Source organism: Rhagoletis pomonella, unplaced genomic scaffold (assembly GCF_013731165.1).
Source record: "Rhagoletis pomonella isolate Grant_MI unplaced genomic scaffold, Rhpom_1.0 Rhpom_scaffold_00001, whole genome shotgun sequence".
Taxonomy (NCBI): Eukaryota; Metazoa; Arthropoda; class Insecta; order Diptera; family Tephritidae; genus Rhagoletis; species Rhagoletis pomonella.
The window spans coordinates 32,959,250-32,978,964 of record NW_023458555.1 but is presented as its reverse complement, the minus strand read 5'-3'; the positions used below and the strand labels follow the sequence as shown (position 1 = coordinate 32,978,964).

Sequence of the window (19,715 nt, the reverse complement as noted above, 5' to 3'; positions counted from 1 at the left end):
TAGACTACGTTTCATAACTATAAGACTATCTTTAAGACTTAGGTACTTCCGAAACCACTTGTGATTCTAAAATGAATTATTGGTAAAGATGCCTGTTTTTTCTCTAAATCTAAACTAAATCGGGTATCCTTTACAGGCGACAGTGGTGTAAGAGCTTTGGACATAAATAAACTAAAAATTAAGCGGACATATGTATATAGGACCACTATTTTTGGATTAATCTCGTCTGTGATATATTGGGTGTCCCGTTCCGATGTTCTTTATCTGGAGGTATATATTCAGTATTCGACAAACGAAGGTTCTAACAGCCCCGGAGGACAGCCGATAATACAACAGCAGAGCAAGCTGAAGACTCAATGCTATCTCTCGGTATAACTTTCGACCGCATTTGCCAATGAAATGCAGAGACACAACAAAATCTACAAACACAAAGAAACTTTGTATACAAAATAGAAGGCAATGCGCCGATCGGTTCTAAACTAAGTCAGTTTATTCACCGGGTACACAGATCACTCCAGACAACTGCGAGATGACTGCTCATATCCACAGAACATCATCTACATACCGAGGCGCAGATGCTCCCATTGAGCAAATAGTCCTCCTAGCCACCAGACTAAAAACATACAGCTATTTGTATGTATGCAAGTCCTTATCACGTCGAAAAATATATGTCAGATTTCTAGGTGACCACTTCTTCAAAGCATTTCATAGTCTTGTATTCATTTTATCACCAATTTCGAACGATAAGGAAATGATCACAAACTAGCCCCGAAATTGTGCTGAAGTGCTTCTGAAAAAGTCGTGAACTTGTCACCAATTGATCTCGAATAAGTCTTGAAACAGTTCCTTACTATCCCCAAAATTATATTAAAAAAAGACCTGAAACTCTCCTGAGCTAGTCCTAAAACGATCCCAAACAATTCCCGAAATGTGCCTGAAATAATCCGAAACTAGTCCCGAAAAACTTTGAAATTGTCCAAAACTAGCTCCGAAATGGCCCTGAAATAGTCCTGAACAGATGCCAAAATGGCCCCGAAACAGTCGAAAAAGTCGTTCCCTTGTCCCGAAATGGTCTCGAACAAGTCTTGAAACAATACCGAAATGGTTCCTTATTAGAGCCAAAATAATCCCGAACTAGTCCCAAAATGGCCCTAATATAATCCCGAGCTAGTCTCGATATGATCCAAACTAGTCCCGAAACGGTTAGGAACAGCTATCAAAATAATCCCGTACTAGTCCCGAAATGTTTTTAAACTAGTCGTGAACTAGTCTCGGTTTGGTCTTGAAATACAATTTTATGCTGGGTTACACAAGAAGCAGTTACAAATGTTGTGCTGGGTTAATGCAAATTTTACCCATACCGAGTGCTAAGATGTTTATGCATCAAAAAGAAAATGTAGAAAAGCCCTAACACAAAGGACGAAAATCGTAAATTGGAAAGGTATGACAATTGCTCTAACTTGGAAAAATTCGGAAATGTATGTAGGTATGTAGGTATGTAATATAATACATACATATATTAGGGTGGTCCAAAAAAGTTTTAAAATTTTAAGCTCTCACCACCTAGGATTTTTCTAAATGGAAAATAGAATACCCGCCTTTTCTTTTTGTTAAAAAAAAATGATATTTCGAAAAGACCATGAAGTTTTCGATATATTTTATATGAGGGGAAAAAGCTTTTTCATAGAAATGGTATAGAATCCTTGAAAATCAAAAAATATTTCTCGGTCAAAAAATCCGGTTTCTCTTCAGGAGACTTCCAATAATAATACCCATTTGTTTCTTTTACCATTTTTTAATATTAACGATTTTTTATGGATCCCCATTGCATTTTTTGGGGATCTTGGGGGACGTATAAAACTAACTTGGGTTGGAAATTTTTTTTGATAGTCATAATATCAAGACGCACTTTTATCCTTCCACCACAGAATTATACAAGCGATACGAAAACTTTTTCTTGTTACTCCACTTCCATATATCTCAAAGTTCAATATGAGCTATAGTTATGAAACACAAATGAGCGAACTATGTGTACCTAATAGGTGTCCAGCAAATAAATAGTAACAATTGTGATGAGAAATGCAATTTTAAATTTACATATATGTAGATGAACACGCTATCTACAAATGGATGCATACAAATGTTTGTAATGTACATATGTACTTAGAAACGTTATAACACTTAGATTAAGTACTACTGATTACCGTAATAAGCGCAGTTCTATAGTATGTATACAAATTACAAATAATACGATATCATTAAATAATTGAGTTCTCACGACATTTTCGAACCTGTATTTCCTTGTAACTAAATAATCATCTTCGATTGTTTGACATTTTTAATGACTTTGATTGTCGTGAAAATTCCTGTAGAGAATATTTAAACTCATCACATCTAGTTCCGATGCGTTTTACGCGTAATTATTAAAAAAGTGGAATATAACCATTTAAATAATTTGTATCGGAAATATATTTATTAAAAAAAAAACTTTTTAAAGCAATACAATATAAAAATTAAAAGGAGAACAGAATTAAATAAAAAAATAATAAGTTTCTTAAAAGTAAATGAAATTAAAAATAGCTTTAAAGGCAAATATAATTTAAAAATGAAACAAAAACATATAAACATACATAGTTTTTACATATAGTTTCTTCAAATTTAGTTATGTCAAAAATTATTTTTTTCTTTACACAAAATCTCAAAATGAAAAAAATAAATTAATTAAAAAAGAAAATTTAATTCAGTAAAAAATACCTAAAATAAGTTTCTAAAATAAATGATGAATATTAAAAAATATTGCGTATTTTTCTTTTTAAAGCAACAAAACCTTAACGCCAAAAAAATTTAAATCAAAAATAGACGTCCGATAAACGGCACCGTCCGAGCATTCGAACCTCGGATCTCTCAAATGATACGCCAGTGCTTTGCTAACTCGGCTGTTTGCGACTATTGCAGCGGCGCGAGCTTTCTGTGAAATAAGCTTTTCACCATGAAAGTTGGCAAGGGAGCTTTTTTGTAAGACTTTCGTGCCAGAATAGTGAAAATATTTCAAACTATCTTGCCTACTGTGTCTTACAAAAGACTTGCAACAATCTTAGCCAAATATGCCATGTATATTAATCAATAGCGGAAAAAGCGATCAATGCGAAACGTTGTCAGGCAGGCGCCAAGTAATATTTAGATGGTTCACAAGTTGTTATAAGTGTCGTATTGTCGTATGTCATAAAGTTTTTAACGGCTGAAAACAGGAACACTCGCCACTTCTGAGAAAAAAGTTTTATATTGTTGGTGAAAATTTGTATAACTCTTTTGTCGTTTTATACAAAGTTTAAGCAACATTATCTAAGAATGGTTGTTGTTGGTGTTGTTGTAGGAGCTACAACAACCCCGCCCAGATCGGCTAGTCCCTCAATCGTTGTCGTCAAGCTCAATTAACTGAACACACAAGAAGCGTGGAGCTAATATAGGGTGCGCCCCCTAAGAGACAGAGGCGTTAGTTGAGTGGGGTTTAGTGGGCGTGCGAATAGATGTCTTGAGTCGTGGGGTGTCTCTACGCTTGCCGGCCACTCATTGGGCGGAATTGGGCTATTGTGGTCCGAGTCTCCCGAGGCAGACGAAGCTCTGTATCGTCCACGTGCCCAGAACGGCATTCACAGGCGTGGAGTCCATGTGCATGCCGATCAAGGCCTGGCGATATACTGTCGGGTCCAGAGGTTGCTTTATGAACCTCTGAACTTCGTCCGTGAGTTCGTGCCTTGATGAGGGCTCCTCTGCAAGCAAATGTCTGTTCGGGTGTCCACGTTTTTGGCTCCCTAATAAGAATTGCTCACAGAGCATTGTGTTGTGCCTCTAATGCGGAGCATTTTCGCCTCGTTGTAAAAATGATGTTTTGTGCTGCATAGCTTAGGAACGGCCGGCCCATTGTCCAGCAACGTATTTTTTGTCTTTGCCCCAGGTACTGCCGGCTAGCGGCTTGAGGACCTTGTTGTGGCTCTGTACTTTATTGACAATTGTGGTTGTGTGCGCCGAGAAGGAGAGCAAGCTGTCGAAGGTGACTCCTAGGATATTCGGGTTATTCGCCGTCGCAATTGATTCGTCATGGACGTGAAAACCCAGCTGCAGTCTGACCTCCGCGAAACGCGAAAGCTCGGAGAGGTGACCGTTTAGTAATGGGGAAGGCCTCTAGTGTCTTTGCTACCGAGGAAAGGAGGGTTATGGGACGACAAGACTCTCCTTTGTTGGCTGGTTTCCCCAGTTTTAGCAGTGGGACCACTCTCCCCATTTTCCAGTTGTCTAGAGTGAGGAGAGTGGCCATTAACAGGTTGAGGAGGAGGTTGGTGTGGTAATCTACTTCCGCACGTACCAATTTTTTCAGCATCTTTCAGAACATCACCCCTGGGGAAAGCAAGAGGCGCACTTATTGTTGGCAGTTTGTGCAGCCGAGTGACCAGCGACGTTTGTCTTTATCCGCCGGAGGATGCAGCGTGATTTTTTGGCTAAAATAGCTCGCGCAAAGCTCCGGATCCGACAAGGCACGATCGCCGAAAGAGATTTCGACTCTGTCGTCTCGCTTCGTCGGGTTGGGTAGTGACCTCATGGTTGACCAAAGTTTACTCACACCAGAGGTGAAGTTGCAAATCCTCAGCTACTCTTCCCACTTCTTCCGTTTATGTACGTGCACAAGCTGCCGTATTTAAATCCCGAGGGTTTGCGGGATCAGCCTGACGAAGGCTGTACGCTCATCGGCTAGAACAGCCGCTTCAGCAGGAAAGTTCGGACAGGGGTCCGAAACCAAAACTGGCTGGGATGAAACAAGCTGCAGTAGCAGTGACAACCCTGCGGATCGGTAGCGAAGTTCGATCGTGTATGCCATTCAGCGCCTTCTTGCAGGTAAAGATAGACTGAAAGCTTTGACTGAATTACTGTCTGTGTTCGATAATTTTTTGAGCTCTTCTTTCGCTTAGCACTTTATTCTTGATTTTAAAACACATATTATTTCCCCGTCTAATTTGCCTTTTGATAATTATTTGTATTCGGGTATTTATTTGGAAAATCCTCTATCTTATGTGATTGGGGTCATAAATTAATAAATAAAATATATGGCAAGACCGCAATAGCTCAGCTGATTTTGACAATTCAGGTTTAATGCTTTTATTTACATCTGCGCGATAAGAGAAAAAATTCGCAATCAACTGATAGCACCACGTAAATATACATAAGGACACATATTTAGCAGTTTCAGGAGCCGAATTTTTAGCATACGTGGCCTAAGTGCGTTTGTTCAGACAAGGGACAAAGCAAAAATTTCACACCAGCAAGGATATCAGTATGCCAACGCCAGTTTCCATGACAGCGTTACCATAACAATTGCTGCAGCATTGCTGAATTATTAAAACAAAACAAAGTAGAAGAACTTTTCACAAGTAGATACACAACGACGCCCACGCACGTTTGACGATAGCTTGCGAAAATGTTTCTCTTCGATTGGCTGCTGCAACGCATATTGCCAGTGATTTTTTTCCATCTGCGACCTTTCATCAAATGGTTTTTACACACATTCACACGTCTCTGTGAACTTCAACGCATGGTATATGGCGCACAAGCGGGTGCGAGTCGTACACGCCAAGTGGAACGCTCGCTAATGCTTTCGCAAAATGTTGAAATACAGCAGCTGTTGCGGGAGTTGGACACTGCTGTGGAAAGCTGTAGCGATGAGGAGATGCGTCAGCTACCTGCGCGCGCCGTTAGCGTAGTACAGCATGCCAAGCATATAAAAGCGAAAATACATCCAGATTTTGCGCCACTTTTTGGCAATTGTGTGCTGCAAATTTGGAGTTATCGGCATCTGTTACATCAGGTGGAACGCTTGCGGGCTGAGCCATACGATGCAGACAATTTGGAACACGAACAGAAATTGTTAGAGTTGTGGAATAGGCTAATGCCAGAAGAGCCGCTTGAAGGACGCATTACAAAGCAATGGCAGGATATTGGCTTTCAGGTATGCATACATATTTAAACAAAAAAAAAAATATTGCATAAATCAATAACTTTGTGTATCCCTATAAAAATGTAAACATTTTCAGGGTGACGATCCCAAAACCGATTTCCGCGGCATGGGCGTACTTGGTTTGGAGAACCTTTTGTATTTCTCGCGCGAATACCGCGACGCAGCGCATCATGTGCTCTTGCACTCAAAACATCCCGTCTATGGTTATACCTTTGCCATAGTGGGTATAAACCTCACCGCAATGGCATATCGTTTGCTCAAGTCGGGCGATGCGAAAGTGCATTTCTATAACGCAGCACAGGCGGTAAATCAACCTTGCACACTGGCACATTTTCACAAATTCTATTGCTATTTACTTTTCGAATTCGACCGCTTCTGGATGGAGGCGGAACCGACAAATATAATGGATTTTCGTGAGATTTATCAACGATTTGAAATTTTAATAATGGAAGCTTTACACAATGACAAAACGCTTTTCAAAACGAATCTAGTTGTAGAAGAAGTTTAAGAAGGAACTGAATTCTTTTCTCGAAAGTACTTAGGTTAAAGATAAAATGTAGAATAATGTGTTACTTAAACAAAATTTTATACACCTTTTAAACACTTACATATAAAACTATAAAAACCAACAAGGTTATTGAATAAGTGGAATCTATTAAAAATTCACTAACACAAATATATAAATGTTTCGCACTTATGCAAGTTTCTTTTTTGTTATTTCTGTAAGCAGTCTAAATAACTTTTTTGGGAATGCTGCCTCAGCGTTAATGTTAGTCAGATGTTTTTTTCATAAGAGTATACAAAGTTTCCAAAGAGTTTTCAGTAAAAAGAGCTTTCACTATAGTAGCATTTCCCAAAAACTCATGCCGAAACAAGTTAAGAAAACTTTACGTTAAGCCTATCATCCTCTACAGATATTATAGCAAGCACTGCCACTCTAGCTCTTTTTACTGAAAACTCTTTGGAAACTTTGTATGGGCGTAGCCAGGTAGGGGCAGGGGGGTGCTCGAGCCCCCCCAACTTTCAAATTTTCCTTATATATATATAAAATAGTACCCTGAAATACCAGCTTAATAGGGCCGAGCCCCCCCCTAAATTTCAATCTGGCTGCGCCGATGGATGTAGATCTAGGTCGTTTTGAGTGTCGATGGAAGGGATGGAGAGGCCTCTGAAATCCGCTTTTCTATAATAATAAGTGATGGGCACTTACCCCGAACTTTAATTCGAATCAATTACTAGTTTTTTCTGCCAATGCACTTGCTCGTATGTGTAATTTTCACTCAACTTCTATGCAACTAAGTAATCGCATTATTCTATATTCACTTTACACACAACTAATATTTACATATGTACATAAACATTTTGTTCATGGAAGCACTAAAAATTAATTGTAATCATTTTTTAATTATTTCATAGCACTTGTTGAAAGAAAACTAGACACGCATCCGTTTCCGCGCGAATCGACCGCGTTGCCAACCACTCAAAAAGTTATTCTTTTTTGCGCGCTGCCAGTCTGCCACAAATTTCTATTTTTTCCAAAAATATATCCCGTATTCACCAAAAAGATTTAAATAAAAACAACGTTAGTGTTTGCGTCTTAGCTTTATTGGAATTATAATCGTTTTTATACGTCTTTCAGTGCGGCGCGCAGCGTTAAATGAATTGGATAAGAGTAAATATTTGTTATGATCTCCATGGTATTACTGATTTATATGTATTACATATTCATTATCGTAATCATGCAGTTATTTATGTGTATGCCTATAAATATGTATGTATGTACATATATGTAAATGCGTATGAAATTTATATAATCGCGGTTTGGTTCGTATTACGAGTACATCGAGATTTTTCATTATTTTCGTTTATTTGATTTCGGGGCAATTAAGAAATCGGAACTTAATTGCTGGAATACATAGCATTAATTCCTTATCGCATGTTTTTTTTTTTTTGTTCATTCCCAATGTAGTTTTTAGCAAATACATGTATGCAGCATGTATATACGTAATTCGTCAGATTTGTTTTTATGATGCAAGCTTATGTGTGGAATGATATTTATTGTGTAAGTGCCTTTGTGTCGATCATTAATATATATTTCTATAAGTTATTAAATAATATTCATTAAATGAATGCATGTGAGCACTGGAATACTTTAAATTTACTTATATTTAAAATAAGATCACAAAAATAAAGGAAAAACTCACACCAAAAGCATAACTGAGGCAGTGAATAGCGTATACTATAAAACAAAAGTAGTCTAAATCATATACATATGCATATAACCACTTAAACACTAAAATTAAATTGTTAACATAAGAAATCGCGGCTTAAGTTTGAAGTTTTCATAACGTTGTAGTACTAACATATTTACTTCAATATATGTAATGCATTTTCATGCAACTATGCTTACAAATACATGATAATGTAAAAATATATTTAACAAAAATCAGACCTTTTGACTTAAAATTACGTATGACCATTATATGAGAATCACTTAAATGCGAAAATAAATGGAATCACTTACAAAATTTAATGAAAATATCACTTGAGTAATGTAAAAACTAAAAATTCGGTAATTTTTAAGACAGAAAACCGGATATTTGTTATATTCTCGAGAAAAAAGAACCAAGCTACTAAAAGCTGCTCAATGATAATCCTATATATAGTTTATTCGTTCATAGTCATCTCTATCGTTTGCTCTTGTCATATCATCAGTTTCTATTTTGAAAATAGAGCGCTAAAAAGTTCGTTTCTTATTATATTGCCCTCTTTAACGATAGAATTTAACCTCTGCTTCCACACAGTCTTTCATCAGCTCATCCAACTCTTCATCAGCAGTTGGATGTTCGGCCAAATAGGTGTTTAACTCTTCAACGCAAGCAGCTTCCAGAGCTTTCAAATCTTCCACGGCAGCTGGTTTACGTTGTGCATGCAATTTGTGCAAGAGCGTGTGTGTGTTTCCAGGTGGCACTTTGGTGAGTGGTGAAATTTTTGGATTCTGTGCAAAAACAAATGGTTTGAAGACTGATTCGCTAGCATTGGGTGTTGCTGTAAACCAATGACATGAAATGCCAGTCGAAAGCACAGAAACACTGGCCGAACGAGCGGTTGCACCGTCGGCAGCCGAACGTAGGGTATCAAACATGCTAGTCAATGTGTAGCTACCATCGCCAAGAGGTGCGTCACCGCTCCATTCAATATCTGTGGCGTCGTCGGCACTGAAGCAGCTGGCGAAATTTAAGTCTCCCTAGAATTTGCATGGAAAATTACAATCATATTTTTCCTTAACAAATGATTTATGACAAATGATTTACCTCTCCATCCCATAGTCCCTGTCCCTTGAGTGCATCTCCTAATGCCTCACTTGATTTATCGATCGTAGTCTTTACACTAAGTCCAGTACTCTTTATACGAAGCATACCATCAGCGACACGTTGTGCTGCCCACAACTTACCACCGCTGCTAACCAGCCAAACTTCGCTAGGATCACAGACAACGAAACTGTATTTCGCATCGTCAGGGCTATGATTACTAACCAATAAGCCAATGCGTTCCACTGCATCTGCAGCATTGTTGGCGATGGCTAAAGTTAAACTGTAACGAAAACGAAAAAGTATGAAAGCTTAGTATAAAGGATATTACAGGCCGAGGTAGTTCTTAAAAAAAATACGAATACTCACCGTACGATATCAGTCGAACACAGAGTATCACTATCGCTAGCAGGCTCTTGCGCTGCCCAAGACACGGCTACAGATACGTTGCGGTCGTTGGCCCCGACGTCACCGCCCCAAGCGCCAGTTCGAGATTTTTGCAATATCACACGCATAATTTCACCATTTGCTTTAATAACATCTGCGCCACCATCGGGCTGGTTATGTTGTTGAACAATTTGACAAAAAAAAAAAAAAAGAAAATGACACGTCATAAGCCAATGATCAAATTCGCCAAAGATTACTCATCATCAGACAATCAACCAACATGCAGCCTTTACTTACCTTGCCCTCGAGTGCAGTACTAGCATCGTAGTAGTGAACCTCTTGCGTTTCTATCACAGCATCCGCATCCAGCGCATTGCGCCCAAGGATGATGGTGTTTTCAGCAGTATTTGGAGTTTGCACTATAAAACAATCACCAGTTGCAGACATATCGGAAAATTCACAGAATTCCAATAGGAATGAGCAAATTGAAAATTTTCAATTTCAATTGATTTTTCGCAAAACTGCTGACGGGGCTATTGTGAAGATGGAAAATTCTCAGTAACGAACACCTTCTAGGTAGAGCGTCAACTCTATTGCAAATATATGCAATAATATTTTTTTAACAGATTTATTTTGAGATACGATGATCACAGAACACGATATATTGCAAATCCGTCGAAGGAAAAATTTTCCAATGATGAGCAAACACCGGGCAGGGTAGGTATCAAGAAGGTATTTGAAAGCGAACATTATCGCGTTGCCAACTAGTAGCAAGAATGAATGCATGTGATAAAGACCCATTAAAAAACCACTGTACCATGAAAACGCGATTAAAAGCGTGGCAACTCCTACACAGTTTTCTTGTTCTCTTTCACTTGACTGGTGCGGTGGTGTTGCGACTGCAGAAAAACAATAAATTTTGCCCAAAAATCGCAAGTAAAGTGGCTAAATTATAGTTCAACTTTAAATTTAAGAGCCTCGCTACGAAATGTATATGAAATTCGTGCAAACTTTAGCATTTATGACGCCGTAGATACGTTTCGAAAATTTTTGCATTCGCGACGTATCTTTTGATGAGGTGCGTTCAGTGTTGGCGCGTCGAAAATTTTTGGTGGGAAAGGCCGTGTGGCGAAGGCTGAACATTGGTGCCATCCCGCTTGCTCTGTTTGTTAGTCCAATTGGAAATTGAGTGCACAAGGTGGATGCAAGCAGCGGAATATGCCAAAAGACGGAAGGATAAATAAATGTTTGAGAGAAAAACGAAGTGAGTGCGAGAAAATTACAAAGTTGGTGATGTAGTTTTTGTTTTTGTAAGCGCGGATGTTTTTGCATTCGTTTTCTGCTACTCGTCCGTCATGCGCGGCTAGACGTGGCAATGCAAGCGCTTTTTCTAAGCATTTAGCTGTCAAAATGCGAAAGCGAAAGCACTTTTTAGTGCAAACATAAAGGTGTGGTTAAACGTGGAAATGCAAACGAATTTTTTTTACGCATTTTGCTGTCAACATGCGAAATCGAAAGGCAACTTTTCCGTGTAAACAGCCAGAAAATCCTTTTTGCAAATTTACAGGAATGACTTTCGGAAATAAAAATTTCGAGGTGTAACTGCAACTGAAATAAATGCAGTTATATATAATTTGAAATATTATCTTTCGATTGGTGTTATGTGTTTAGATATCTCCTTTAGTTTCCGAGATATTGACTAAAAATTTTTTCGATAATTAAGTAAATCACAGCGGCCGATCATTGAAATAACACACCGACAAAATACACATAAAGAAAGAAACAAAACAGAATAAGCAAACCTCAAAATTACGAACGTCACATACTTTTTTCTCAATCGCTATTACAAATGGCTGCTTCTCAACCGGTCAGATCTGTTCTAATTGGTTCATGTATTTTTATGAGCATACAAATGTCTGGTAACGCAGGTGAAAGTGGAATTTTCTGCATTCACTGAGCCTGCATTTCTTTATTCATTCTGAACGTTTGGAATAACATTTTTTTGTTTACTTATTCTTTAGAACGTTCTTGATGATATGTTAACGTATATTTCAAACGTATTCTGTTTATTCTGGCTGTGAAATTGGATTATCCGGAATGTATAAAGAAACGCAGCCTGGGTAAACAGCCAAAAAGTAGTATCGGAAAGTTTGATTTTTGGAAATAAAAACTGCTTTCGAAAGTCACTGCATGCAACACTTTTGGAAATTCTTCAGTTTTACAGACTTTTAAAAAATTCTTGCACTTGCCACATCTAGCAGCTACTTAAGAGTCTGCCACAAGTGACAATGCAATATATTTCGAAAAGGCTGTCAAATTGAGAAATTACAGAAAGCAGTTGCATGAGCAGTCACACCTTGCAAGTAAAATGTCTTTCGAAATAGGTTTTTTTATTTCCGAAAGGCGAATTGCAGATTGCTAGGTCAGCACGAGCAAGTTGAAATATAATTTCGAAATCGTTTTGAGCTCCCTCAATAGCAGTCACATCTTTAACCATTCTGGCTGTTCACTCTTCGAAATAAAATTTCTCTTTCTCAATTTGACAGCGAATTGCATTGAAACGCTCTTAACTGTTTCTGCACCCTCTTTTGGACACATTCCAGTTTCACATACTTTCCTAAATTACTTGCACTTGCCACGTCTAACAGCTACATTAGTTACTTCTGCTGTATATTCATTGAAAAATGTTGTGCAAAGGCAAAAGTTAAGAAATTGGATATTTCCATTTAATAAATAACAAAAACTTTACATTCTTAAAACGAGTTAAAATTATAGTGGTAAATTGATTGCAAACAGTTGTTTAATGTTAAAACTTATTAAAAATATAAACAGAAAATTTTATCAAGTGCAGTGGAGGAAAGAAAATCAATAATAGCCGTCAAATGGCATAGAATTTTTTTGGCTGGTTCTCGTCATCTAAAGGGCGCAGCTCTATGAAAAGAATACATAAATATATTTTCTATTGTGGTGATAAAAATAAAAACATTTTCAGAATTAACCAATTTTGCTAAATGTTTAATGAATTCAGTGCGTCTACCTACAGAAAAACAGTAGCAGCGAATAAGAGGGCGCGAGTGCAAACGGGTTTACATACATGTTGGTGCTCCGCTGTACACAGGTCGCTTACGAGATGCGTTAAAAATTTGCTGTGGCCGGTGTAAAGCTTCAGTGAGCTAAATAGAAACGTGTTCACTAGCTATCAAAGTCTTTTTAACTACAGTGGGCAGGTGCAAAGTGCGATAATAGCATTGAATGGATTTACAAACATTTTAAAGTAATTGAAAAATTCTATACCTTATTACATTAAGAAAAATCGATATTTAAAGTAATTCCCAAAAGGGGATGCTTCCAGTTAAATATGTACACATGTGTATGTACTACAAAGTGTATATAAACTAATGGACACTAAGCATAAACATACATACGTTTGAAACTCCGTTTGCCAGACTCGCGGAAAGTCTTTTCTATACCACTTGTCATTTAAGCTTTTTGTGCTTGTGTCCTGTTTAGCTGGAGCACAGCGGCCGAAGCGTGTCACCCTCAACGCCCAACACCTAAATCCACCCCCATAAATACCAACCTATGTCTATAATATACTGCAACTCTGTGTTTATCAAACTGTATGTTCAAATGCATTAGATAATAGATACGTACATTCTTACGCATGTGCATACATACTTACATAGGTAAATACAAATGCATACATATAATGTATGGTAAGTGGGTCGCTATAGCTGTAGTAGAATCTCTCACCATGAGCTCCAATTGGTTAAAAAGTAGAAGGCGACTTACAATGTTTACTTTCCAAGCCCGGAGGACATTTTAAAGTTTTTTTAAGCAATTTTTTTGCGTTTCCTTAACTTTTTCTTCATTTTCCTTATTGAACTTAAGGGTCTCTAATTTCTGATTAGTTTTTACTTTTGTAGTTTGTCTTGAAATGGGGCCACTTGCGGAAGTACAGTATCTACAAAATGTGTTCAACTCAATGTTTTTTTATTCCACTTCCCAGTAATTAACACTCCGCAGTTCTTTGCAGGTTTATCATTCGCTATATGTGGTCCTTTGAAATGGCAGCATGCACTCGTAGCGTTGGGGCCATTGCAAACAAATACATCCATCGCGTGCATAGTCGCACACCTCGTCTCGTACAAGCAGCCCAGATTTATGACCTAAATTCCTCAATTCCTGCGCCTGCATTCCATCTACCACCCACAATCTCATGTATATTTGGAATTGTGTGTTCGCTGTTACTATTGCAACCTGCTACCCCCCTATTGGCAGTTATGTATCTCGTCCCATGAGAGAGGCAATGCGGCTGTTGTTTCGGCTGCTGCAATCCTGATATTTCCACTGATATGAAACAGAATATGTGAATTTAAACTTGATACATGTATGTACGTATTAGGGATGTTAATCCCGTGATCCCAGGATCTTGGACTTTTTTAAGTCCCGATATGTAGTTTGCAATGGTGGCAATAATATAATGCCTTATGTTGACCAGTTTTTGCTATATTTCTTTTGTTTAATATTTAATATTATTTTTATATATATGTCTAGCTGATTATACATACACATAACACCGTGCGGCAGCAATTTTACACACAAAAATCAATATATTCGCGAAGCCATGGGCCAAATATATGCAGTGAAATTGCGTTTTAGCTGTTCTCTCTAACGTCTGAAAATGATAAAAAAAAATGAGTGCAGTGTACTTAGGAAAATAGTATGGGTATAAAATTAAAGAGAAAATTCTGTAGAGAAAGAACAGATTAAATTTTTTAGTGCATAAGGTATTGAAAATGTCCTTAAAAATTTTATCCTTGAATACTGTTGAAATTTTGCAATATTTATTTAAAAAAAAAATTATATGTTAAGGACTGATATAAACTCCACAACGTCCTCGAATATAGACCTTCAAACATTATTAGCTTAAAAAATAAAATTGATTAAAAGGGCATTTCAATACCTGTTCGTTCTTGATAAAAATTTTAATTTTTGTAAATCCTACAGACTTTTCTCTTTCATTTGGTACACATTTTTATTCTACTTTGCACTGAATTTTTTAAATATTTTTTTAGAATTTATGATATCATTGAAATAATACAGTTCTAGTAAAAAAAAAATCTAAAACTAAAAACGCAGTTTTACTGTATTTGGCCCATAGTGTCTTGAGTATATTGATTTCTTGGTGTGTTTTGAATTTTTTTGTTTCAAACTATTTCAATCTTGTTACTCAGACTTTTTAGAGAAATTTTAGGTACGCAATTTTATAAGTATAACCATTGCATTGCAGGAGGATAAAGTGCAAGTTTCAAGTAACTAAAAGTAACGTTGATTTTTTATAATTGTTTTGCTGGAGGTGTCACGCATTTTTTTCCATACAAAGTATGTTCGGTAATTTGTTTATAAGGAAGGAAATGCCTAGCATTGTTTAAAAAATTCCCAAAAATCAACAGTATTTTGTAATTGCATGAAACTTCATTTTACCCTACCTTAATTTAATGGGCTATAAAACTGCGTACCTAAAATTTTTCTTAAAATGCTGAGAAAAAAGTTTGAAATTTTGGCATTTTTATAACTTTTGGACAAATTGTGAAATGCGCATTCAAATTCAGTTAATTATATATAAAATAAAAAAGTTTTTTTTTGCATCGAGCTTTTTTCGATATGCCTCAAGTGCATTTATCAGATATCTACACGCTAAAGTATTGTTAAAAGCGTATAAATTTAATTACTGTCTCTTGTTTTGTTACTAATGGAATATTTTTCAACTTAAATAATAAAGTTCAAACCCATTTATTTATTATTTATTATATGGTAGGACAGCTTCTCAAACTATATTGATGTAATTTTTTCATGTTAAGTTGTTGGAAAATAATGAATATCTAAATCCCGGGACAAATCCCGGGATTCCGGGATTGTATGAACGATGTATGTACGTATGTATGTACATCCATATGTATGTATATTGTTCGCAAAAAAACTTTGATCAGTCAACGTGTTCATAACCGTTATATATGTACATATGTGCATATGTATGTATGTGTACATTAGGGTGGCCAAAAAAAAAGTTCAAAATGTTAAGCTCACACTAAAATTTGGATCTCAATGAAATTGGACAGCTCGACTAATTTCGATAAACTTGTATAACTGTGCATTTCGAGGGCTCGATACATTTCTGTTAATTCTGATGGATCCTTATTTTTCGAAAGCCATCGACAATTTTCGATAACTCGTTATGCTCTGATTATGCATACTTCGCACAACTTCGCATAAACTTCAAACTATAATTTCGTATGCACTTTGTATGTATTCCATTACCCAGAAAATAGCAGAACTTTTAAAAACTTAGCGATCTGTTGATTGTTGTTGTTGTTTGCTTCACATTTTCTTAAGTTGCACTTCTATTGCACTGATACACGTGGTTGTGCGAAGTTATGCGAAGTATGCATAATCAGACCTTTACACTCTGGTAACAAGATACAATTAGATATTTAGTAATACATTTCATTTATTAGATAAATTTCGATAATCCCATAAATTTGTAAAGCTAGATAACTAACCGTAAAATTCGACTAATTTGCTGTGTCTATAAACTTAGGCAACTCAATAAACATTGATCAGTTTGAGTATTTCGATACGTTACGATAACTCAATAAAAATGGATGGCTCGATACATTTCGATAACAATAAACTTTGATGATTCGATAAATTTCAGTAAATTGATAACTTTCGATTACTAATTTCTTACGACTGAATTTATTTCAATACCTTTCGAAAATTTTCAAAAAATGTTCTTACCCTTTCAGTTACCCTAATTCTCAGTCGGGTCTACGTAACCGGAACGACCCAGATTTATATCTGGCCAAGGACTCGCCAAAAACTCTGCAGAATTTGTGTGCTGTTACAAGAAAAACAATTATATTCTGGGTAGTTTCATCAGAACAAATTTTAAGATTCCAAAGGCATTCTCGGAATTTTAATTTTAATTTAATTTAAAAAAAAAAAAAAAAATACTAGGAGGAATCTCTAATAGAGACTAAAAATTTACACCATATAACCAGATACATACATATGTATATGTATTTTTGGTCAAGTATTGTCAAGCAGAGACACCAACAGCAATAACCAAAAATAAAACAATCCATGTTGTTATTCGTCACCACTGCTTAGTGTGATTGAAAATATTGAGTTAATAAAAGATAAGCAAAGTTCAAGGTTATCAAAATCGGCAACATAGCATTTCAAATAAAACTCTAGCGGTGCAGAATACAACGTTTTGGTACCCGGTGAAGCTGGTTAGCCTCAGATTTTTCTTTCGTTTGACACGAATTTTGCAATATTTTATTAAATTAAATTTAAAATCTAAACAGGCGGCAACCCTCTTCAAAATAAATCTCTTCAACATATTTCGTTTGATATCCGAATTATAATATGTATTTCACTGAAGTAACTGATTGAATTTAATTACTTTTTTAAACATAGGAAACCTCTTAAATAATTAAATTAAATAAAGCCATCTTAAACATATTTTGTTTGACTTGACATCATTTTGTAATGTTTCATTTCACTTTTAGTTTAATTCAAATTAACTTCCAAACAGGTGGGCAACCCTATATGGTTTGACGTTCAAACAGCTGGTAAACCTTTTCTTTATATTTACAATGTAAAGATTTCTTTAAATAAATTGCATTTAAATTTTTAAAGAGATGTCAATGCTCTTCAAAAGGTTCTTGTAATACAGTTTTATTTTTAATCTTTGTCGTTTCGCGTCCATATTGTTAAATTTAGTTGAACTTATAATTTAAAATAGAATTTTTACTTTGTAAAATATGTTATACATTAATCCAGGTCAAAAGCTATCGCACAAACTTTCACCTAATAATAATAAAAATAAATAATAAAACTGCGTTTTTAGTTTTTCTCTCTGATGGCAAGACACATATTTTTAAAAAGACTTTGAAATTTCAAAAAACGATTACTTCAAAAAAATTATTTGAAAAATTCAGCGGAATATAGAAAAATAGTATGGGTATGGGTATGGGCCGATCAATTTTTTTGGTGCATAAGGACGATTAGTTATTGAAAATGTCTTTTTAAAATTTTATTCCTGAATATCCTTCAAATTTTCTAGTAATTATTTTTGAAAAAATTATATGTTGAGGACTAATATACATACATATATATCTGTGTTCATATGGAAAAGTAGCTTATGTCGAAAGGCTGGCTTTAGTATAATGCGGCATTCCCTTTACTCTATAAACGGCAAGGAATTTTTTGATGAGACTTAATAAGAATATTGACTTGCTAGTATCGGAACTACTTCTTGCACGTTTATTTGCCAAAAGTTCTACAACAGCTCAGCGCCAGTGAGTCATTCGCAATCGTATGCTGCGAATGCCGATTTATACTAAAGCCAGCCTTTCGACATAAGCTACTTTTCCATACGAACACAGATATATATGTACATATTCGAATTTCGCCCTTCTAACTTTATTGACTTAAAAAAAATAAAATTAATTAAAAGGACATTTTAAATACCTCTTCGTCCTTGTAAACTATAAACCGTCGGGGGCCTCGATTTAGTCAAGTAGAAAAACGCGAGCTTCGTCCCTGTATATTGATCCGGGGTAGAGATGTGTTCCCTCCATATAACCATTTGATTGCTGACCTATTTTCTGATAGAACTTTCGAGCCGTATTACTATCTGCCATTTCTAAATTTTATTTACTGATTTATCTTATTTTGGCATTGGTTCTTATCGTATTCACTAAATGGGAACGAAATAAATAATCATATTTCGATTAAAAATAATTACACCTTTTTTGACAATTTTATTTTTGTATGGGAACACATTTTGGCACTTTTTTTATCCTCTTTGATATAGAGTCTATATGTACGGTGGCCAGATTTCTGTGGACAGAAATCGGAACATGTCGTAAGGCACCGACTGCGAACATACAATTTGGTTTTTAGAATAAAAGGAAATAACATCTTTTAATACAATTTTATTTAAAACAAAATAAAGAAAAACAAATGTAAACTGATCACAAAAATGTATACACACAGAATTTACGGGGGACAGAATGTAAATAGGGAAAAGATTTTAGCAAGCTTTGTCTACTTTTCGTTGTTAAAAAAATTTTTTATTATTGTTTTATGAAAATATAGCTTACTATCTAAACAAAAAACCAAGTAAATCAAAATTTCAGAAATTGTATTTTTTTAGAATTGTTTTGAGGGAATTAGTATTCATTTTTATAATTTCACTAAATTAAAGTTTGAATCGTTTCATTAAAAAAAAAACTTAAACAAATATAAAAACTTAAAAAAAATGGGACAAGAATGATAGACTGCAGAGAGTACCAGTTAGAATAAAACATAACCAAACATCATAGAAAATAAGGATGCTGGTTTTCTTTATGGTTCCTTTATTCTTATTTTATTCTGTTCTTTGTGATAACGAAAGTGTTGCCACGTTTGTGCGAAAGTCTGTTTTTTTGGAACAGACTACAGGGAGACTGCTATTAAATTAACAAAGAAAACACTGAAAATTGGGACTTAATCGGTACAAATATGAAAAATCGGGAAACTTATACGTCCCGACTTTAAAAAAATATTCAGCGGGATAGTTTTCTCAAAATCGGTACTGTCCCGCCAAAATCGGTACGAATGGTCATCGTATCTATATCTAAGTATCAGTGTACTGCAGCAAGCTACTTACATTTCAAGCTATTTGAAAGCTTACTTGTATTCACTGGGCTTGGTTCGAAACAAGAACACACTAACACATAACAATAACCTTTGGTTGTAACAAGCTGATTCACGGTTTGCAATATGTACGTACATATGTATTTACAAGTGCTGCTGCTGTATTCAAACTTGTTTGATTCCAACTACTACCGTATTCATTTGCGTTCAAGCTATGAGTTGAATTGGCTTGTTTGAAACAAGTGTGAATCATACTTGCGCTTGTATTTCTTTCGTAACGTAAATGAATAGGCTTGTGC

General features: G+C 35.8%; 2 protein-coding genes across 2 annotated transcripts; one reads left to right on the top strand and one right to left on the bottom strand.

Annotated features, from left to right (window-relative positions):
• Positions 1 to 5,160: 5,160 nt before the first annotated feature.
• Positions 5,161 to 6,709, top strand: LOC118751110 (ELMO domain-containing protein 2-like). Its single transcript, XM_036485880.1, has 2 exons — positions 5,161 to 5,998; positions 6,084 to 6,709. The coding sequence occupies exons 1-2, from the start codon at positions 5,471 to 5,473 to the stop codon at positions 6,513 to 6,515; spliced, it is 960 nt and encodes a 319-aa protein (XP_036341773.1). The 5' UTR covers positions 5,161 to 5,470; the 3' UTR covers positions 6,516 to 6,709.
• Positions 6,710 to 7,865: 1,156 nt separating this feature from the next.
• LOC118742912 (secernin-2-like) lies at positions 7,866 to 10,328 on the bottom strand. Its single transcript, XM_036475337.1, has 4 exons — positions 10,003 to 10,328; positions 9,688 to 9,875; positions 9,322 to 9,601; positions 7,866 to 9,254 (listed from the first exon to the last, which is right to left on the bottom strand). Exons 1-4 carry the CDS (start codon positions 10,150 to 10,152, stop codon positions 8,778 to 8,780), a joined length of 1,095 nt encoding a protein of 364 aa, XP_036331230.1. The 5' UTR covers positions 10,153 to 10,328; the 3' UTR covers positions 7,866 to 8,777.
• Between the last annotated feature and the right edge of the window lie 9,387 nt (positions 10,329 to 19,715).